At 49.5% G+C, this 22,790-nt stretch overlaps 1 protein-coding gene across 2 annotated transcripts in view; it reads right to left on the bottom strand.

The window, feature by feature from the left end:
• MYO5B (myosin VB) overlaps positions 1-22,790 on the bottom strand; it is a 372,781-nt gene that overhangs the window by 43,097 nt on the left and 306,894 nt on the right. For both annotated transcript variants that reach the window (XM_061168927.1, XM_061168926.1), the window contains exons 18-22: positions 20,591-20,702; positions 15,824-16,035; positions 13,707-13,863; positions 11,599-11,838; positions 5,546-5,779 (exon numbers count right to left, since the gene is read on the bottom strand). In XM_061168927.1, coding sequence (XP_061024910.1) covers positions 5,546-5,779; positions 11,599-11,838; positions 13,707-13,863; positions 15,824-16,035; positions 20,591-20,702 — 955 coding nt within the window. The remainder of the gene's footprint in view (positions 1-5,545; positions 5,780-11,598; positions 11,839-13,706; positions 13,864-15,823; positions 16,036-20,590; positions 20,703-22,790) is intronic.

The raw sequence follows: 22,790 nt of genomic DNA, 5'->3' as shown, positions 1-22,790 counted from the left end.
TTCGGCTCAGGAGGCACGTACACCACAGGAAAAAAGCACTCTTTAAAGTCATCTAATTTGCTGTTATTGGATGCAGTTCACCACCCAGTGACCTCACGTATGCCTTTAAATTAGCTTGGCAAATACTCAAAATAGCTTTCCCTTTTCTAGGTGTACAAGTAAAGTCAAACTGAAAACAACCAACAGAAGAAACCGCGTGGTGTGAACCTCTACAAAAAAAAGCCCACCCAGGGTGCAGCCAGAGTGAAGCTCCACAGTCAGGAGGGCAGGACTCCAGTCCCCCTCGGAGAAGCAAGACTGCAACCTCTGAACCAGTGGACCCAGGGGGCTGGCTGTTCAGATCAGGCTGTGAAGTAACCAGACCCTCCATGGAGCTAGGACTTCAATTCCCTAAACCACCTTCTGTGTACACGGGCAGCTCACAGAGCAGGTGGGCACCTGAGACGGCTTCCAGGATCACTCACAGTGCTCATCACTGGCCTCTGAGCATCCTACAGGCAGGCAGTGTCCCTCTGAAGCGGAGCGCGTCATCTGCCCAGTAGAGGGCGCATGCCACCACCACGAGGCTGGACCTGAAACCTCCATTCCTCTGAAGGCAGGCGAAGATCATGAAGCTTCATTGCAACCACCTGTGATCTAAAATCTCAGCCAAGACTCCAGCTGGCGGGGCAGCCATGGTTATGAGCGTGTACCCACTAAAATCTTCTGTTGTGCGGGCGCCTCATTTCTTTCCTCCGTCTCCCTCCAAGGCTTTGATTCCAAAAGACAGGCCTCTGATGAACTCAGCTTTGTTATTCTAAGCCATTCAACAAAGTGGCATTGGGGAGCTTTGCTTTTCTTCCTGCCTGAGCAGTTCTGGAGGGAGGCGCACAGCAGGAGGGATGGGCCCCATCTCAGCTCCACATCCCAGGGGGGCAGAGAGTGCTCCCCCAATCACACTTCCCCAGGTGCTGGCCATCCCCAGTCTCCCCAACCAGCTAGCCTACGGAGAGTTTGTTGGCCGACGTGGTGGGTGACAAACTTCTGCAGCCAAATGGCCTTCCTTTTGTTGTCAGGGACGCAGGCTGCAGGGGGAGACGCTAACAACACAGAACAAGGCAGGTGTGTCCTCTCAGCGTGATAAATAACACCCTCACCAGCTGTGGGGACTCACTAAACATCATTCAGCAGCTCCATTTTTTTCTTTGGTGGAGGGGTCTTTTAACTCTTGCAAGGCACTATTTTTGGGAGTGTTTCTTACTTCTAAAAGGTGACTGGGGACAGATCATGAGAACCAACACTGGTGTAAATCAGGCTAGTTTAGTCCCTGGTAAGTTAAATGAAACAAATGCCTCAGCTAAGTAACTGCCTTTACTAGTGATAATGTTTGGGGATACAAATGTAGGTCTGGGCTTTTGGTTTTGTTTTGACTTATTTTTTCAAGTTGGGTTTTTGCACTGTAAAAAGAGCCCAATGCAAGTCTTCTAGTAGAAAACCACAGCTGGCTGTGGCCCTGAGCAGACCGGGTCCAGCTCGTAACCACTAAGCCACCCTGCATCCTGACAGGTCAGAAGGCTGACATATGAAGGACAGCGATGTCGACAGCCTGGAGCAGGCCTCAAACGCCTGGTTCCGACAGCAGAGTTACAGGAAGGCGTTCGGGGCGGGAGGGACCTGGTGTGTGCCGCAGGGACCAAGGGCATCAGACAGACTTGCTCAGCTCTCTGGAGGGTTCACGGCCAATGCTGCCTTCAAGGTCAGAAGATCCTTCCTGATCTGACCTCACCACCTTCCTACCCTTCTCCTTGCTCTGTCCACCTCAGCCCGATGGCCTCCTTGTTGGTCCCTGAACCCACCCAGCCTACTCCCACCTCAGGGCTGATGCACCTGCTGTTACATTTGTCACCTGTTCCCTAGAAGTCCCCATGGCTCACTCCTCACCTCACTCAGGTATCTTCTCAGAGGGAGTCTGAATGAAACACACCTCCCCTGGCCCCAAAGGTTCCCCTCTATCCCTGTACTCTGTTTTATTTCTCTTTATTGCACACGGGGGATAATTTGTGTTTGATTCGCATCTGTGTATTCTCCAATAACCCCCAAATATTTACGCTCCCTAAGAATGAGAAGGACTTTTAAAATTGCTTACTTTTGTACCAGTGTGCAGAACAGTGTCTAACAAATACACTCAATAAATAACTACTGAATAAACGAAGGGCTGTGAGCTTCCATGATTTCTGCAGTGAGATAATGTCCTGCCATGAGACGGCATGGGGTCCTCTTTCTAACAACCATCAGCCTCCTTATGAACCATGAAGCCTGCTGATAGCACAACTCTGAGTCTTAACGGGCCAGAGAAGTCCTGTTCTGTATCTTTGGGGGGGAAGACTCAAGACATTCCACTGTGAGAACCCCCCTACCCGCAAAGGCAGATCTTTTTACTTCTATTTGGAAAAACACAAAACCTTTACATTGGAACTGTCCAAGGTAACTATCCGCTGGTGGTTCGGTGGCCGATGACACAATACAACACAGAACCCCAACTGCACCAGCCTGAACACTCAAGGTCTGCGGGGCTCACAAGTGTCAAGGACCCTCGCTCAGAGCCAGGGACCTAGCTGTGGGCTGCTCCTTCTCACCCACCCACAGCCCTGCTCCCAGCCAGGCCGTGCTGGCCTCACCAGCAGAGCAGATTCTGGATAATGAGCCATTGCCTCTGTGTCAAGGGCAGCCCTGGGACTCATGTCCCTTTCATCAGGGATAGGAAACAGCACAGCTGCACAAGTCCGTCAGTACAGGGATCACTGATAGCTTTAAGAAGGAACAAAATACCCAGCCCACAGCTAAAAGGAAAGGAGGCTCCAGGCCGAGGTGCAGACCACTCTGGGGAGAGGCCCCAACAAGGACACCTTTAATAGAACGACTGTCAGCTAACTTCTGCAGCTGATGGGGGTGGGTCATGCCCAGGCTCTGCCCCCAGGGAGGCCTGGCCTCCCACAGTCCAAGGCAGTATGGCCATGTGGCCTGACAATGAGAATGCTGTCAGAAGCGGGGAGCCCCAAGTTTACCAGGATGCCAGTTCCAATACAACATTTGCTGACAGAAATATCAAATCCATTAATTAAACATCTACCAGCAGCCAGCTCCCTCCCTGCTTCACCCGTCTCATCAATCTTGTTCAGCAAGGAGCAGGCTGCTGGACGAGCCGGAGAAGAAACCAACTGTCTGATTATTCAGCGTTTGTTAAGACTGGACATGGTACCTTTGATAAATATTAAACCCTGACTAGGCAGAGAAGAACCAGAGGGGGAAAAAGCCAGCCCCTACCTGCCTTACCCCACAGCCACCAGAATAAACGTTTGGAAGACCTTAGAGAAAGAGAAAAATTTGCTTCCACTTTTTCTCCTCCTGGAAAAAGATGGACATCGCACTTAATCATCTTACGCCAGTTTCTTAAGTTATCAGCTTGGGACTTGCTTATATTTGGAGTCAGGGAAGGTGCTTTTCTCGTTCTGCCTCTGTGCCTGCTATTCCCTTTTTGGCAGTGTCCTTGAATTTTTCTTTTTTCTTGCCAGGACCAAGCTCTCATTGTATTGATATTTAAGAACCAGGTCCAGACTTCAATAGTAACAATTTTTCCAAAGGAGAGGAGGAGGCAGCCCACTTCCTTATTTGGCTCACGGGATATTATAAACCCTTAGGCTCCCTGGATGGAGACGTCGATACTTTAAAAGTACTCTGAGTCCCCAAATCACAGTGCCCCAGGGGAAGCAGAGAAGGAGCCTGGGGAGTCCATGAGTCAAGTGCCCTCTGTGGAGGCGGAGACCGCAGACCCGGGTTTTGTGATCTGCTGGGTTAACAGACTTCCCAGCGTCTCATGTGACCAGCACCCATGTGCAGGGAACCTGCTTTTCTTTTTCTCCCAGGGTCACCAATCTCAAGAGTTTCCAGTTCTAATCTTGGCCTCTTCTCTCTGCCTGTCACCATCTTGTCTTTTATTCACATACAAGGGTTACTGTCTATCTGTTAGCAAGGATCCATAAACCACAAGTTTGGAATTCCATGCTTTATAGGTTACAGGCTTGTAGCTACATTGTAACGGGAGTTTCCTTAAGCACGTGCTTAACCCCGAAGAATGAAGTCCACTCCAGGCATGGTGGGTGAGCTGGCAGGTTTATCTGGGCAACATGCTGCAGGGTGGCCTCTTTTGTGCCAGGCTGCCTGCACCGGTAAGTCCTATGTCTCAATTTCCTCGTCACCTAATCCCCGTGTGGATCCCCCTTCTGACTCTGGGAACCCTCCTGGGATCTGGGGAAAGCAGTGGCTGACAGTGGGGAAGTTCTGCCCAGGACAGGAAATGACGTAGGCAAGCCCAGCAGGAGCTGGGTCCGCAGGTGGATGGCAGCCCGCCTATTTCCCGGTTGTGCCTGAGGGCTCAGCCCAGGAGAAGGTAACTGGGCACAGGAAGAGAGAGGCAGTACAGAGCAGGGCTGAGGGAGGTTCTTTTTCCTTCTAGAAACCATCAAATACCATCTCATGGAGCTGACTAGCTGCAAGTAGAAGGGGCCTAAAAAATGATCTAAACCAACCTTTCTTCTTCTTTTCTTTTTTTTTTTAAACAGATGAGGGAACTAAGGCCAGTGAGATTTCCTGCATGCACTTGGTAATGGCAATGCAGGGATGAGAATCTGGAAACTCCTGTGTCTACCTCAGGATGCTTTCTGTGGCAGCATTCAGCTTGCCCCAATTTTTAAACACTGAAAATTATTATTTCAACGTTAGGAACACTGAGTCCTTCCCTCTTAGATTCTCAACCCATCGTGACTCTCCAGTGATGGACAGGAACTAAATAAGTGGGCAGTGTGCCATCTTCCCTGTGGCCTGTGGGTTGCCATAAAGATGGGGGAGAGAAGCAGCGTCCTGAGACCGTGGAAGGCTCCACAGGGGCACGTGGGACTTCCCTGGTTTGAACAGCTATCTTGGCAGTGGAGAAGGGAATCTTTGTATCCTGACATTTGAGATGGGGGAGTGGGGTCCAATCCCATTTTATGGGGTGGAAAGTAAACCTACAGAGCACACCAACCAGAGGAGATTAGTCAGGCTGAAACTATCAACGCTTAAACTTAAGGCAAATTCCCCAAAGCACTATGATTATGGGTAGGGATGCCTAGAGGTTGCCCCTAATCCCTGCAGGCAACGTTAAGAAGAAAGGCCACTACCTCTGTACGATCTCTCCTGCCAACAGGAACTTGGACTGCAGAGCAGACTCTGGCTAATTCTAGACTATAAGGAACATGCCCAAAGGCACATTTGTGTAACCTTTCAGGGGATGCTATCACATCCGGGTAATGGCAGAAACTCAATCAACACTTGTCAGGTGAATGGACATGTGCTTGTGTGGGTTCCCCCAAAGCAGTGGCACTTTACATCTAAACGCAGAGGGATGGTCAGTCTTGGGCACAAGCCCCAGTAAAGTCCATGGCAGTGTAACAGCTGGAAGAAGAAACCAACTCAGGGGGGTGCTCCGTTAGCCAGCCACCACCCAGCTGCCCCTCTGGCCCCGACATACCTTTCTCAGCTCATCCTTCTCCCGGGTGTGGGCGTCCTCCAGGACCTTACGCTCCGAGTGGGCCCTCTGCAGTTCTGTCCGCAGGCTCTCGACCTCCTCCTGCAGCTGCGGGCTGCTGTCCCCACCCTGGCTCTGCTGGTAGCAGGCCAGCTCCTCCTTCAGCTTCTCTACCTCCGTGGCATGTGTGGAGGTGATGGCTGACAGCTGCACCGACAGCATCTTGAACTCTTTGTTCTGTGAGAGCACCAGCAAACAGAGAGGGAGGAAAAAGAGGTGGAGAGCAAGGTTAGTGGGACAGGAACAAACATGAAGGCAATTAAAAAAGGGACTTCCAAGGTGTAATTAAACCTCACAATCACCGAATGCTTGAGTGCTTTCTTGGCATCTCCCTAACAAAACTCTATCGTGAACCTAGGAGAAATATAGGAAAAGAAAAAACACCAATACTGACATTCAAGGAGTGTTTAGGAGCAGTGACAGAGCTGGAAGCTGGCTGACAGTGGTTAGCCTTCTGTGTCCGGATGGAGAGATCTTACGCCCGGTTTTTAAGTTGCAGGAACAATGTTTTTGGCTTCTTGGAACTGCAGCCTTTGCTTTTCAGGATTCCCTGCTCTTTCACGCTGGGCCCTCCTGTCCTTGGACTCACTGGCACAAAGAGCTGCAACCTAATCGCTGGCTCTGAGACAAAGGACCTCTTCAGCATCCCCCCTTCCAAGGAGGTCCTCCATGGGGCCTAGGGATCCCTCCCACCACCTGTCAGCTTATCCTGTAAGACTCTGACTCCAGAAACTGATGCCCTGGCAGAACCCGTCCCTGCCGACGAGGTACCCAATCATGTACCCACTCAAGCAACAGGTAAGTGAGAAGCATTCCCCCAGGTGCCTGGCAGAGGTACGGAGGGGGACTGGGAGGCAGACTGTGGATGAGCTCACACAGAGAAAGCCCTGAGGACCCAGGGCCAGCGTCAAGCGCCAGTGTAAACGTGGGCAGAAAGCGGTGCTGCAGTTGAGCACACCAGCTCAAAGTGGTCAGTAGGGAAAGCGGAGTGGAAGAAGTAGGGTTCTCCCAGTAACCAAGCAAGCAAGCAACAGTCATTGATAATTCTTCATTGCTATTCTCTGCAGGAGCTCCAAGCAGAACAGAGCTATTGGCTAAACTACCAACAAGCTGGGGCATCAGGAACCAATGACTAATTCACACCAGCAATGAAGCTTCATGGAAAGCAGCGAGGAGCAGCAAAAGAACAGCTGTTGGACCCAGTACACCACCGTGAACGCCATGGGACCTTAAGGCTGAGACCCACTGTTGGTGTCCAAGCGGTAAATTTCCCTCATTGATACAGCACAAAATGATCCTCCCCTAGTCTGTGGAAACCTCCCAGTGATTACCTGACATGCCCTTATGTCTGGTCTGGCAGTCAGCCTTGCTCTAAGTAATTACAAATAAGAAATCCAATTAGGTAGCATCTGTTTAAAAAGCCCAGTGCCATCTGCACTGCCCACCCAGGTCTGGGTCTCCCAGGAGGCTGAAGAGTCTCTGCACAAGGGGAGTGGGGTTCAGGGAGGGAACACGTGTTGGACTAGCCACCTTGACTTTGTTCTGCTCTGGGCGGGAAGTGAGGTTCCTCCAGGTGCTGCAGCCTGGGTCAGATCCCCGGGAAAGTGGGAAGGAGGACCGAGCTGTGGAGGCCTCTAGATGGAGCAGGTGTGGGGTGTGGAGAGGCACACAACGTGATGGTGACATCTGCTATGGGCAGTGATGACACCCCAGGACCCTCATGCAAAGATAACATGTCTAGGAGGCCAGCTCTTTGTTTTCATTGACACGCACGCTGAGGTGAGGCTCTGGGAAGTTGGGGAGTTAAGAGGCTGGACCCAGACAGACCTGTGCTCAGACCGCAGCTCCATCTTGATCAGCTGCGAACGTGTGGTCAGGTCATTCCACCTCCCTGTGCCTGGCTTCCTCATGTGTGAAAGAGGGATAATTGTAACTCCTTCCTCATAGGGTTTTATCAAGGCTCAGGGAGATTAAGGGCTTCCCTGGGGCCCGGCACCCAGTTAGTGCCTGATAAAGGGCAGTCTCTTCATCATTCAGTTCTCTAGGGAACCCCTGGGAGAGATGCTCCGAACTCTTTGCCGGCTGCCTGGCGTGTGGGTCGGAGATTCCTAACAGCTGCACATTTCCTGTTCCGGAGGCATGGTTTTAGAAAGGAGGACCCCAGAAGGGCCCAGCAGTTTCCTGCCTCATCCTCACGCCATGGAACCCATGGTCGCACAGCCAAGCCTGGCACAGGGAGTGGTGAGGGGCACTTGCTCCCTCATAGACCCCGGAAACCCTCCCTGTGATGGCAGGCCAGGCTCCCTGGAGCTGCCTTTGTCAGTGTGACCCGAGACCTGGCCAGCTCCATCCTCCAGCGAGGGCCTTTTCCTGACAGCAGTGGGCTGGGGATTTCCATGTGGACCTCCTGTTCTCCTCGAGCTCCTCAGACATCCCGAGAGGATGCTTACTCAGCACCTACTGCTCAAGGGCACTGTACTACATGATTCACATCTATTAACTCATTCTCTCCTCACAAAAATCCTACGTAGTAAGGCTGATTAATATCTCCATTTCACAGCTGAGAAAACTGAGGCACAGAAGGACATAAAGCTGTGACTTGTCAAATGTACATGGATGAAAAATAAAATATTAACTAACATTTACTGAGTGCATACTAAGTACACTGAATCAAACTGATGTAAAAGGTTACTGACTTGGAAATAAGTTCATCTGTACCTTTTTTTTTTTTTTAGATTCCACATATAAGTGATATCATATGATATTTGTCTTAGAAACAGAGTCACAGATGTAGAAAACAAACTTATGTTTACCAGGGGGGAAAGAGGGGAAGGATAAATTGGGAGATTGGGATTGACACATACATACTACTGTATATAAAATAGATAACTAATAAGAACTACTGTATAGCACAGGGAACTCTACTCAATACTCTGTAATGACCTATGTGGGAAAAGAATCTAAAGAAGAGTGGATATGTGTATATGTATAACTTATCCACTTTACTGTATATCTGAAACTAACACAACATTGTAAATCAACTATACTCCAATAAAAATTTTTTAAAAATAGGAAAAAAAAAGAATCTTAATATATTGTAAAATAAACAAATAAATAAATAAAGGTCACTGACTAAATCCATACATTTGCATCATATTTTCATATATGAAATAAAATATATTTAAATATAGCCTTATACTCATAAAGGCCTAAGGAACTTGACCCTCATTGTAAAAAATATTGTTAGCTCAACTGGCCTTCTCACTCTACACGCTGTGCTTGAATAAAGCCAGATTGATAGAGAGCCAGGTTCATAGGTTACATCATTTTGGCTGAAAAATGTCACACCACAGGCCTACACCAGGAACACTGCAAGAAATCATCCCAGGAACTGTCACTGAACTTAACTGCTGAAGGATATTGTGAAGGATGTGGTTTACTACATCACAGATTCTGAAAACCCTCAGGAAAACTGTCTCAGCACCACGGACAGCTCCAAACCCTCCTAAACTCTTTCAACAGCTCTCAAGGGATCCTGTTCCCTTCTTTCTGTTTGCTTGGGAGCTTCATGCTAATTTTGCATCTTGTCTCTTTAGTTGGGTGCACAAAGCCTTAAACATGAATTTTGGGCACTAACCTTACCATGGTTTTATCTTTTAGTTTCCTCCTTTGCTGACTTCTTGGCAGTGGGGATACTTTTTAAAAAAAATCTCCCCCTGGTGATTCTTCATTGCAGTCTGGAGTTGGCAACCACTTTATTAGCCACTTCATGGCATCAGTGAATTTTTGAGCTAGAAGTTAGAGATCTTAGGCCAATTGTCTCTGAGGAACTCAAGGCCTAATCAGAGATTCGGCCATAACCCCAAACTGTCAGCTCTGGTTGCAAGTATAACTGAGACAGAACTCAAACCTCCATCCAGCTGGGACTCTGTCCACTATACCTCATGCTGCTCTGACAAATACTTTGGGATGCCTTCACCTGTGCTGTTCCTGGCACACGTGTATCCTTTCCTCCTGGCTAAGAACCTTGTGTGTCAGGGGAGCAGCTGCCTGAGTTGTCTCCAGCCATACAGAAAGAACAGAAACCCATTCACTTACAAAGCCTAGCCCTGCCTGCTAAGAGACTGCAGTAAAACAAGTCCTGGTGCCACAGATTATGCTGATGACTCCTCTCACAACACAGCACCAAGCATGTTCTTTGACACTGGGTCACACACCCCACTGTCCAAGGACGACGCTGTCTATGAGCATGAACCCCAAACAAAGCTAAGGGTCTTCCTTGTTCTGAGGAATTCTCACATGTCTGAAGAATCCCCTAATATGCAGATATCCTAAAATTTGGTTGGAGGCAGCAGAACGTTCTTTGGAACCAAACTGCCAAGTTTCAATCCTAGCCATGCTACTTACTAGCTGTGTGGCCTTGAGGGCTACTTAACCTCTCTGTGCCTGTTTAAAATGGGAATAATGTTAAATCTCATAGGGTTGCGGTAAGGATCTAATGAGTTAACACATGAGAACAGTGCCTAGCACACAGTCAGGCAACATGGGGAGGGACACAAGAAAGCATGATCTAACCCACCCCTCCTGCCTCTTCTCCCTACCCTCTGCACACAGGGTAACACCTGCCACTACTCACAGATGTTTGCCAAGCAGGAAGCTGAAGGCAAAAAGCTCTTTTAAAAATAGGCCTTTTAAATCTGCTTCTCTTTGATGTTCCAGCACATGGAGTATAAAATACCAGATTTATTCTTAACCTCTCAAGTCAACTTGAGAAATCAGCAATGCCAATGCAGGGCCCTATGGCTGGAACCCAGGGCTGAGGCGGCTGGGCAGTACATGGGGCTCCTGGCAGGGTGCAGCAGTGCCAACAAAATCTGCTCGTCCCTCTGACTATACCTTGCTCAGAAGGTTAACTGGCACAATTTGACTATGCAAATGTCTTTCCTGGCCAGTCATCAATAGCCATAATAATAATAATAATAATAATAATAATAATAATAATAATAATAATGGCAATGATAATTATAATACAACCCTAGGTCCTCCTTGTGACTGTGTTTTCCGAACGGCTGATCCCAGAGTCCAGACCTTTTCCTATCCACTCCTGATGCTCTGGGTAGATATGTCTTCCTCCCTGACCTTACCTATCACGGTGGGCCAACCAGGGCCAGGTATGTATTGAGTGTCCTCCACCCTGCACTGAGCTTTCTGTCTTGCTTCCCCACTAGGGAGCCAAGTCAAATAAGACACCTGTAGAACTCACATAGAGACAGACAACCAGGGTGACAATTTCTTCTCCAGAAGCCATCTTTTGCAAGAACAGAAAGGCAGGCACATTTAACCACTTTTGGGCTTCTGTTTAGGGCAGCTGGTTTAGGTGTAAAATGGCTCATTTATTTTCTTGCCCTACTGGGACCATGAGAAGCTTAAAAAAGTGCCTAGCATAGAATAGGTACAATAAAACCAGTGACTGCCAAAGCACTGCCTGGTGGCCCAACTCCAACTCTCTTCCTCCACACCCCATACCACATGCCTTCAGCATGTTTTCCCCCCTTCCTTTCCTCCATCTTCTTCTTTCCTTTCTCAGGAGGCACCTGAAACCCTCCAGGGCATTGCAAGAGCCTGGTCCTGATGCCATTAATACCCTACACGAGCAAGGTACCAGTGAGCCTGCTTTCAACTCTGGAAACCCATCTTAGCCATGACACAGGAAAGGACCGACACTTTCGTGACATTTGGGGTTAAGAAAACCAGCATCACCCTTGTTATGGCTGTGGGATCAGAAGACCTGGGCTGGAGTGCTGGTTCTGGCACTTTCTAATTCTGGCCAAGTGCTGGATGCCCCCGATCCACAATTTACTTATCTGTGAAATGGCCTCACGAAGTCTTGTGGGGATCGAATGAGAGCTCCCTGGGGAAGCCATGGGTCTCTCTCAAACATGCCCGTGGAGTCTCCCCACGGCCCCACCCCCTGGGTGGGAGCTCAAGACACCAACCTGGTCGTCGATCTTCCGCTGCAGCTGGACCACCTTGTTCTCCATGCCCACGTTGAGGCGTTTCAGGTGCTCTGCTGAGCGGGCCTCAATCTTGAGGGCCTTCAGCTCCTGCTTGGCCTTGAGCCTCCGGAAGCCGCACTGGATGACAATGGCCGCGGCCCGAAGCCGCTGGAAGCACCTGCGAGCCATCCAGCTCCGCACGTGCTTCTGGATGATGGTGGCCTTGTGCTCCCTGAGGACCTAGCAGGGGACAAGCACACACCTGGTGGGTTTGCACTGCAGTCTGGGAGCAAGGGGCTCATGTACTGCTCTGGGGAGAGAGCCAAGGTTAGCGAGAGACAGCTTCCCTATGATTTAGGGCTTTGGTGGCCATTTATTTTATGAACAAGTTGTAACTCGGTTTGGCAACCTGTGTACCTACAGGAAATCAGCTGTCAAACTCTCCTTTCTGGTTTTTTATTTTGTTTTTTAACTTTTTATCGGTTAGGAAACCACAGTCTAAAAACCTCAAAGTTGGAGGGGCTTAAAGATTATCCAGCTGATAGCCCCCCATTCAACAGATGTGGATCCCCTCCTGGTGACGGTGAGCGGGAGAGATGAAGTGACACTGTCGAGTGAGATTGCTGAGTGGGTTAAATGGCTTACAATTACAAACTTGGCTTGCAATTCACTGTTTTTGTTTTTGTTTTTTTCCTATCCAGTTAAAAAACCACTCAGAAAATTAAAGCATCATCAGTGTTCTCACTCTAATGCCCTGCAAATAAATATTTGTGGAATGAATAAATAAACATGTTGAAAGACTAACATGCCCAGTATCACAGCTCTGAGATGAGCTGGGTTCAAACCCTAGTGCCTCCGAAATGCCACCTGTCCCATCCATGGTGACACCACACAGATGTCACCAATCTCCCAGGAATATTCACAGAAGCTTTTCCCACTGGCCCGGGTGTGCTCCATCTGGTGCCAAACCACGTCTGCTTTTCCATTATCAATGTAACGCTTTATAGTTTTATTACTTAGAAAATCACACCTTATCTGATCATAGATGAGGCAGATGTTCATTTTAGGAAAACAAAAGACCATTTTAGACATTTCGTTCCAATCCATCTTGCATCTTAGCATTGAGCTTCAGTTGTGCGGGGGTGATTTGGTGGATGGGGTGTGTCCTGACTTGGGGCTACTAACTGGGTCTTTCAGCTTCATTGGATAATGGCCTGGCAGGGAGGAGGTCAGGGTCCTTCTCCTGACCTCACCTCACTGGGCTTCAGGCTGCTCATCAGTTAAATGAAGGAGTTAGCCTGATGACTCCCAATATTGCCCCCTGCTCTCAAGTCTGTGTGAGCCCCAGATAGGTCACCAGGCTCTGCCATGGGCTGACCGAGTGCCCTTGGGCAGGTGAGTCAGCTGCTCCAAGCAGCTCACAGCTGTTGAAGGGGTACAATGATACGCACCCTTCCTACCTGTGATACTTAATATGTGTCAACTTGACTGGCCACGGGATGCTCAGGTTAAAGACTGTTTCCGGGTGTGTCTGTGAGGATGTTTCCAGAAAGAGAAGTATTTGAGCCGGTGGGCTCAGTGAAGAGGACTGCCCTCCCCTGTGTAGTGGGCATCATGCCATCCATGGTGGGACTAAATAGAACAAAAGGTGGAGGAAGGAGGAATTCGCCTTCTTCCTGCCTCACTGCTGAGCTGGGACATTTCGTCTCATCTTCTCCTGCCCTCAGACTGGATGTGTACCATCAGCTCCCTTGTCCTCAGGCCTTCAGACTCGGGCTGAATTACACCCCTGGCTTCCTGGGTCTCCAGCTTGCAGACAGCAGATGGGGGGACTGCTCAGCCTCCATGACTGCATGAGCCACTTCCTCATAATAAATACACACACACACACACACAGATACATGCATCTCCTATCGGTTCTGTCTCTCTGGAGAACTTTTGAGACACTACACCTCATGAGACTTTGGTTAGGATTCAGTGAGAGCAGAGTTGTGAAATTACTTAGAGAAAAGTTAGAAGCACCCAATAAACGTTTATGTTGGTGCCAACCCATTTGCTGCTGCTTAGTTCTGAGTTTACAGCCTGAGTCTCTCAGGGTGGCTACACACCTGGTGGTAGATTCTCCGTACAAGCATGCCCCGAGTGAAGGCCTGGATGACGACGGTGGCCCTGTGGACCCTCTGGTAGGCCTGGTGAGCCCTCCGCATGCGGTACTGCTTCTGGAGCACCACAGCCGCCCGGGTCCTCCGCAGATGCTCGGCCAGCCTGGGGAGGGAGAGAGTGGTGGGCCAGTCTGACGGAGGCCTCTGGGCCACTCGTGAATGCGAGCCCCTCCCCCCCGGCCCTGCCTGGACACCACAAGGGCAAGCCAACTCTCATCACCATTACCGACTGTAGCAAGGCCTTGGGGACTTGAGGCTCAGCTCAGAACAGCAGAATTGGCTTCCTCCGTCTTGTGCAAAACGTCTTTCCACATATTTACAATTCAGTCTAAGTCTGATCAACTCTGATCCTCATCTGTCCACTCCCCCACCCGCAAGCCCCTCCTGCAACCTGGGCAGTCCTCAACGACATCACATGTTCACACCCCTGTCTGGTCCCTGGAGCTCACCGGGTGTGGAGAGGTCAGGAGCCATGTCTCAAGCATCCTTGTACCCCTACATCCAGTACAGGGCCTGGCATAGTAGCACATGGTAAGTATTTGCTGAATGAATAAAACCTTCTCAGACCTGCAGCGACCCCTCTTTGTTTTCTCATCTCCCAGCCCGTTCTGCTGGGGATGCACTGCACATGGGCATCTACTTTCCTCTGTTTCATTTCCGCATTCTCCATCTCACCCCTCAAGACAGACATGAAGTCAGTCCAACACTTTTTACCCTCCTTCAGGGCTTTGTTTGGTATCAGGCTCATAGCAAATGCTCAACTAGAGAGTCAGACTATTAAAAGCTAGAAAGGACCTTGGAAATCATCTAGCGCAGCTCCAGAGTGGGAGGTGACCACTCAGCCCTGCTCTACCTGCTGAAATGAGTCCGATTCCCGGTCCAGCTCTCCCTGAGCAGTCTCTCTAGAATACAAACACCCTCCAGGGAGAATGCAGGCCAGCTTGCTGCCCAAGCAGAGTCCCCGGCACAAGGGTACTCAGTGATGCCCTGACTGTGGATGATGACTTAGTGTTGATACTACTGACAACCTTCTCATTTCTGTAGCTTTTGTTCCAGAGACCATCTCTCAGCTCTTCACAGGTAAATTAATGGCATTCATCATCTCCAGTTCTGCTTGGATAAACAGCTAACAGCAAGGACAGGAGGGGGAGCTGGAGTAATCTTCTAAATTTATGGTACAAAGGGTGCCTGCTCTGGGCTTGTTTTATATATTCAAGCAGAGATGCCTGAGCAGCCACTTGTGAAACTCTGGCTTCCAAATGCAAGGCTTCCTGGCAATTACTGTCATTTCTCCGAGGAAATCCGGATCTGCAGAGGTCACTGATTTTGAACTAGGGCTGGGTCCAAAATCTGATGACCTGTGTAAAGGTCCAGGGGTGGGTCTCGTGGCAGGGGTGTCCTCCATGCCCATCTCTCTGGAGATGCTTTTACTGCTTTAGCACTTCATCAACCCAATGACATCACTGAGCAGGGGACGTTTAAAGTAAAGTAGCTTCTTCTGCATGGTGTTGGGCTGGGTCAGGGCAGCCGACTGGCTTCCGGCTCTGCCCCTAGGTAGCTGCTTGCGGTCAGACAAGTCTCGCCCTCTCTGTGCTGGCTGAGTGCAACAACTCATAGAAGGGACCTCTCCGGGTCTTGCCAGCCCTATTTACCAAACTCCCAAGGGGTTTTGAAATTGGTGTAAATCACGAACCTGAGTGTATGTTAACTGTGACAGAAAGGCTGAAATTGTCTCTTTTTCTAAAAGAAGATTGTTTTACTTAAGAGTTTAAGCAAAGGGCAAATGGAGGTTTTGTGGGAAAACCAGCCAGTGCTAGCCTAGGACAGGGACAGACTGGCGGAGGCAAGAGACCTGGGAACTAGACCTACACGCTCAGGTGAGAAGGGCAGGAGAGACAGGGGCCCACCTGCTGGGGGAAAGCCGGATGCAGACAGGGCCCAGCAGGAACCACTCTAACTACCGGGGCTGAGAGAGGCCAGCCAGCTCGGAGCCGGTCCCAGCCCCCTGCCCCTCCACCCTCACCGCCAATCTGCTACCTTAGATGTGCCCCGGCTCAGCTCACCTGCGGGCCAGGTGTCCTCGGCAGTACCTCTGCAGAGTTAAGGTAGCTGCCTTCAACCTGCGGTATTTCACCTTCTGCAGCCAGCCCCGGACGGTTTTCTGGATCATGATGGTGGCTGCCCGGAACTTGTCAGCCCGAAGCTTCTCCAGGTAGGCCACCTGGCCTGCCCGGAAGAAGATCTTGGTGCGGCCAAACTGGAACTTGTCAGGATCCTTTACAAGGCAGGGAGGGGAGCTGGTTCACCATCCGTGAGCAGTAAGGGAAGCACCCTACCACCCCAGGTCCTCTGACGCACAAGTCCCTTGCCAGGTCTCACACGCCCCTGCTCCTTAAACAAATGCTGAGAGTTACTGTGTTAACAGACCCCAAGCCTGTCCCTACTACTGGTCAGACACTGAATGCAGCAGTGAAAAAGATCCCTGCCCGCCAGCAACTGACATCGCTGTGAGGGCAGCCGGACAAGCAAACAAGCACACAGTACATTTCAGGCAGTGCTGAAGATTACAAAGACAATAAACTGAGGGCTGGAGGATGGGATGGAGATGTTGAAATAGGCTAATCGAGGAAGGCATTTCTATGGAGGTGATATTTAAGCAAAGGCCTGAACGAAGTGAAAGGAGGCAGGTGTGGGAAATTACGAATATATTGCAAATAACCCCCAAATACATTTTATTTGGTTTCTAACTATGTTGTGAGGTTTTTTCAGACATATAATTACTATCTTTAATTACATCTATTCAGGTTAAAGTTAATTGCCCTTCTCTGCGCTCACCCTGGTGGATAAGGGAAGATGACCCAGCCATGTGTATGCGGATGAGCCTGGGCTAGAATATTCGATAGGTAACTCACAATAACTGAGCACTCTTTGTAAATAAACTTCATCTGATTTTGCTCACTTGGCATGAAGACCATAATAAGGTGGAGATAATGAGCCAAGGTCTAAGGAAAACACACACACAAGAATACATTTCACGTTGACAAATGGCTCTGAAATAATGCCGAGTCACCGCTCTTCAGGGCCAAGCCCTGGACGGCTAACAGGAACCTGGTTCCACGCACAGGAAAGCCAGGCTGCCTGAGCCGTGGCTGAGCTGGGACACAGCACCTGGGTAGACCGTCACTGAGTGTCCCCTCCATGGTCGGGCTGCCGGTGAAGCTGGGAGGAGCGAGCGGCGAGGACCAGGGTCTCATCCCCGCATCTGCTCAGGGCCCTCAGCTCACGCCGGGAGGAACAGGGGCTGGGCTGGGCGGGGAAGCTTTGAGGCGGCCGAGGCCTTGCCTGCATCACTGCCCTGCTGGGGAGACTCCTCCTCAGTGAGGAGGGCTCCAGAAGCAAAAGGTGGGCGGCTCAGCCCTCACAGTCGGGGGACAAGCCTGGCTACTAGGCCTTTAGCAGAGCTAGGGCCTGAGGGGCGCCTGCTGCATCTCAGGAACCACAGTACACAGGCTCCATTTCCTATTCTGGAAAAAACCACCAGGGAAAGGGCAGTCTGGTTCACAGAGCCACAATTGTTACAAATGAGGATCTCTCTGAAGGTCCTGCCTGCTACAGCCATCACCACTGCCCTGATGGCTGCACTCCCCTTCCCCCAGGTGTCTTGAGAACTTCTACCCCGGGCCTGCTTTCTGTAACCCCTAGAACTGACTATACTCTTCACATACCAATCAGAGGCTCTCTTTTGAGAACCCTTCTCCAGTAATCAGAGACTGAGGGAGTAGAAAGGAATCTTAGCAATCTACCCCAAGCCACTGCTTTTATTTTACAGATGCCTAGAATGTTGAGGTGACTTGCCAAAGGTCTCACTGAAGATATCAAGGAATAGAACCCAAGACCCAGGACTCCCAGGCCAGAGGTCTCTTACTACACCATGCCGCTTCTGTAATACCATCTCCTTCTCACACTCCTCACATACATATTTCCTCATGCTCTCTGGGTCTCAGTGGATGCTTGTTAATATGCTCCTTCACTGTCAGGATGAAGGTTCAGGTTTGCATGACGGCCAGTGATGTCTATAACCACACTAGATGACCATCTGTCCTGGAGGGCAGGGCCCACCTAGTACACTCTTTCAATAACCCTCACACTGACCACCCCAGGTTAGTACATAGGAAGAACTCAATACACATTTGTAGAGTTAAGGAAAAAAAAATTCAGGCTAAAGATGGAGGTATTCCTACAATCCTTGCAGGATGAGACTATCACTGGCGAGCAACCTCATGTTGCAGCCCCTGCCCCGTGGCTGCCTGCCAATGAATGTGGCTGGTAAGCACCTACTGCCTGGCCTACACGCCACCTTCGTCACTGCTTCTCTCCTAATTACTCTGCTCTAAAATGTACTAAGCACGTTCCTGGAGAGGGCAGGGAGCTGGCATGTGCCATTTTAGGCTAACGGGTGGCTTTGCCAAGTCTCAGTTGCTTGAAGTTCCAAGTCACTTAGCATTGGTGACCAGAAGATGTGGTCCCCAAAAAAGGGAAAAAATGAAAAAAAAAGGAAATACAAGGTCTCTAGGGAAGCCTTAAAGCACTGATCGTATACAGTGACATTAATTAATCAGTCAGACTCAGAGGGTGATGTGGTTTAGACCGTGGGGGCTCCTGAGTTGCCTTGGGCAATTTATATCAGCTGCCTGTGCCTCAGTTTTCCTCAGCTGTGAAATGGGCATCATGTTGTATCTTTCTCGTAAGGAAATGTTAGGATGAGATGAAGTGTGTGAAGCAGTTAGAAATGTCTGACTCCTACTAAGTGCTTAATAACCGTGAGCCACTGGTGGCAGGTTTCATCAGGACAAGCTCATGTCACCCATGCAGCCACTTGCACAAAGAGCAGAAGAGCTCACAAAGAGCTCACATCAGAGCTCCTGTGATGACCAGTAATTGTGCTAGGAACAAATGACAGTGGGACCCTTGCCATTTAGTTGTTCAGAGTCTGGTGAAATGAAAAAGAAGCTCTTAACTACAATACAAGGGGAGAAACGCAAAAATGGAAGACAGAAGTTGAGAAGTGTTAGCCAGTGACTAACTCCATCTGGGAGGCCAGGAACAGGCTTCAAAGACCAGAAAGCATTTTAGAGCTCAATCTAGAGGGAAAGTAAAACCTGGCCGGACAGGTAAAAGAGGGAAAAAGCACTTCAGGCAGAGGAAACAGCACGTATTCACATACTTTAGGGAATTCACTTGTTCACTCATTCCACAAATGTTTGGTGAGTTACTTCTGTGTGTCAGGCTCAGTACTCATAACTAGGGGAGAGTGTCAATGCAAAGGCCATCCTCTGAAAGAAAGGAGACACATCTGGAGCACAGGACAGCATGGTATGGGCTCAGAGAGTACTGGATTGAGGAAACCGGGAGGGCAGAGTCGGCATGGAAGCTGGGCATTAACAAGCCAGTGGCCTGAGCGTATCGGGAGCAGGACGGGGCAGTGGTACTACTCGGTCCTGCTAGCTGGAGGGGAGCAGAGTGGGGGAAGCTGAGTCAGCCAGTCTGACCTGGGCCCCCTCCAGAGTACCCTCTGTTTGGGAAGCAGCAGTTCTGCTGGAAGCTTGGAGAAATCCAGGGAAGGCAGAGGAAGTGTGGAACTACAGTCTGGAGAAAGGAGAAGACAGCCCCATGGCAGAGTGGGCTACTTGTGAGCCTTGATTACATGAAGAGGCCAGCTCCTGGTACCAGTAGAGAAGGAAGACTCCTGACGCTCCATGTCAACCAGAATCAGCTGACCTTGAACACATTTTTCTCACCCGTTGAAAGAGGACATGTTGAAATGTAAACACTGACAGACACACCATAGCAAAAACCTCAATTAACCAGAGTCCAAAGAACCACCTGCAACCTTCAATTAACGAGATTGTCATCCTCTTACTCTCTATGGAATATTTAGCACAGTATTCTGCACTGTCTACAGCTACAGACTTGAGCTGCTAAGACTATGCTGAGGGTAACTGTGTCACTTTCACAAAATAACATATGACCTTAAAAGCTGCTCATCTGGCAATGAGCTATACTCCAGATGAATAGATTTTCCTAGCAAAACAATACTGAGAAATTTAAAAATTTAGATGTAATTCTCTTACCTTCTTAAAGGAAGATTTTTGATATAATTTAACCCTTTATTGAGACCATTAAGTACCATACTCTGCTGTAATCCCTGAATACTCTGGAACTAGGAAATATTCAAGGATCTGTCCCTCACTAAAGGCCCCCAAGAGCTCTGCTATAGTTCTCCAGTCCCAAGTGTCAGCTGTTGAGTTCAGATTGTTTCAAATGAAATGAAATCCACTGCCTTATTTAAAACAAGCATCTGGGGGTGGGCCTGAGGACGGCTCTGCAGTGAGGAAGCTACCAGAAGCGCAGCTATTTTCCCCTCTGCTGGCTTCCGGGCTGTGCCCGGGCTCCAGATCAGAGCCCCTGGGTTGGTGCGCTGGTGCTGGCGGGCTGAGCTGTGGAGCCCCAGGCTTTGGGGAAGCCAGAGATCCCGGCCAGCAGCCTGTAGCCAGGGGCAGCCTCATCATGACCCCCAGCGTGCTGTATAAACAATTTCATTTTCTATGTGAGCTGTGATGGGAGAAAGGCTAGAAAGTTCTCCAGGCAGGTGAAGGGGCTTCTCCTTTACAGTTGCTGACGCAGGAAAATGGATTACTATCTCAGGAACAGTCTCAATACGAGGGATGAAGACCAAAAAGGCAGCTAACACCTCCTCCATCCCCCTATTCCCAGGGCACCGCGGCTGAGCCTCCCCTGGAGGCCAGCAGTCGGGGCCGTGCCCAGCTCACCTTAATGAGGCTCTCCAGCACAGACTTGCAGATGGCCTTTTTGTCTGTGTTGGCGAGCTCTTTCTTCTTGACCAGCACCCGATACCGGTTGTAGAAGTCATGGTAGGCCCACCTGCAGGGAAAACCGGTGCATCAGGCGACACATCCTGCCTCTCGGCCACACAAGGGCCATGGGTGATCTCAGACAGCGCCCCATGGGGTCAATATGCCTGGCACAAAGCCCTTCTCAGAGCAGCAAAACACATTCTGGGGCATTCTGTTCTCCCTTGATGCCTTCTGAGAATTTCAGTGTGTAGTTAAGTTATAGAATCATGGCTGGAAGACTGAAAGAAAAAGGAAGCATTGGAGGCTCCCCTGGGAGGGCTGACCAGAGGCAGAACCACTCACAGGGGGTTTCTGCCCCAAAACGTGGAGCTCCACTCCACTGCTGCTGGAATGGGGGAGCCTTACCTGGAATGCAGCTTGATTTTTCTTCTTATAAAACTAAAACTAATATAGCTCATTGAAAACTTTCTAATGCAGGAAAGCATACGTTAGCAAATAAAGAGAGGCCATATTCGAACCCCTGGAGATACACTGTTCACACATGTTGGTATAGTTTAGAAGGAGCCATTTTTCTCCCGCAAGTAGACTTTATGATTCCACACCACCCCCGCTGTTTATTAGAGTAATGCAGACCCATTCTAAAGAAAATGTCCATCAATGCACATAAAATAAAGGGCATTTATAATTTCACTACCTTTTAAGTAAGTGCTGTTCTGGTACATTCTGGAAGGAAATCTTTAAGAGAGCCTTAAGTTTATCCCTTGGCCTCTGAGGAGATCTCTACTTAAACAAATGCAGTCTTTTCAATGACCAAAGACATAATTTTCTAGGCAGGCTCTGACCCTTTCTCCCGAAAGCTACCTCAATTCACACGGATGCGCATACTCTCCTCGCTTCTCATCTCAGTTTTCAGGGGACGCTCACAGCCTCTGCGTGGAACTCCTGTTCTGTTGCAGCACAGTCCTACTCTAAGGAGACTTTGAATTTGCAGTCTAAGTCCCTCTGAAGGTGAATTCGGCCCATCTGTCCCCACTCCTTCCGAGTCCTCAGAGGCATCAAGAGATGCTCACCCCTTCAGAGGCATCAGGAGATGCTACACACACACTCTGTCTTCAGGCCCACATGCTGTCCACGTTGCCCATTTGGAAATCATGTAGGTGGCTGCCTTGAGATCGTGTGTTACCATTTACCATCACCTGTGGCCTTGCTGAGTGACTGTCCAGTTACTCAATCGCCCTCATTCTAAAGTATTAATACAGAATAAACGGATTGCATCCCTTCTCCTGGAGCACATTCGCTTTTAAAAGGGATCCTTTAGAAATTTTATCCAAAGAAATGAGTACTGTGGAACATCAGGGGCCACTGCGGGTGGTGGACACTATCTTGGAAGCAGGTTCTTCTAGAGCTGCTCCCCTTGCCCTCCACAGTCACATGCCAGTGTGGTCCTTGGGTTCCCCTTCCCTCCCAGGCCACCCATCTCCACTTCCTGGGACGAGAAGGAAAACAGACTGAGCTCAGAGCCTCTCCCTGCCTTTGTAAACACTCGCCTGGTTTGGTGGAAGACTTCTAACACAGCCACGGGTCTCAGAGAAGGTGCAAATAACAAAACGGCTTTTTTTTTCCATCTTATTATTTCTCTACATAAAATGGCTTGTGCCTTACCTTTTTTTAAATAACAGCTTGAGATATAACACACATACCGTAAAGATGTACCTTTTTAAAAGTATACAATTCAATAGTTTTTTAGTACCTTCACAAAGTCGTGCAACTATCCCCAATGTTGAATTCCAGAACATTTTCATCACCCCCAAACGAAACCCGATACCTATTATCAGTCACTCCCTGTTCTCCCCTCCCTCCAGACCCTGACAACCACTAATATACTTTGTTTCCATGCCCTTTACTTTTTCAATGGGTCCTGTCTGTCACGAATGCAAGGTCACAGGGGAATGACAGCATCTGTTCTGCTCGGAGCTGACCAGGTGTGCGCGTGGCCCTGCTCCGCGGGCTCACGATGTGTGGGTTCCCTTCAGGAGGGGGGACGGAGGGTGCTGGGATCGGGCCCAGGTAGGGTTTCTGCTGCTCTGTGCCCTTTGGGACTGTGAACCAAACCCACCTAATTACTGGAAATCTCTACCAGGAGGCTTTAAAAATG

This window comes from Eubalaena glacialis, chromosome 15 (assembly GCF_028564815.1).
Source record: "Eubalaena glacialis isolate mEubGla1 chromosome 15, mEubGla1.1.hap2.+ XY, whole genome shotgun sequence".
NCBI lineage: Eukaryota > Metazoa > Chordata > Mammalia > Artiodactyla > Balaenidae > Eubalaena > Eubalaena glacialis.
Note: the sequence above shows the minus strand (reverse complement) of the source record. Positions and strands in the feature narration are given on the sequence as shown.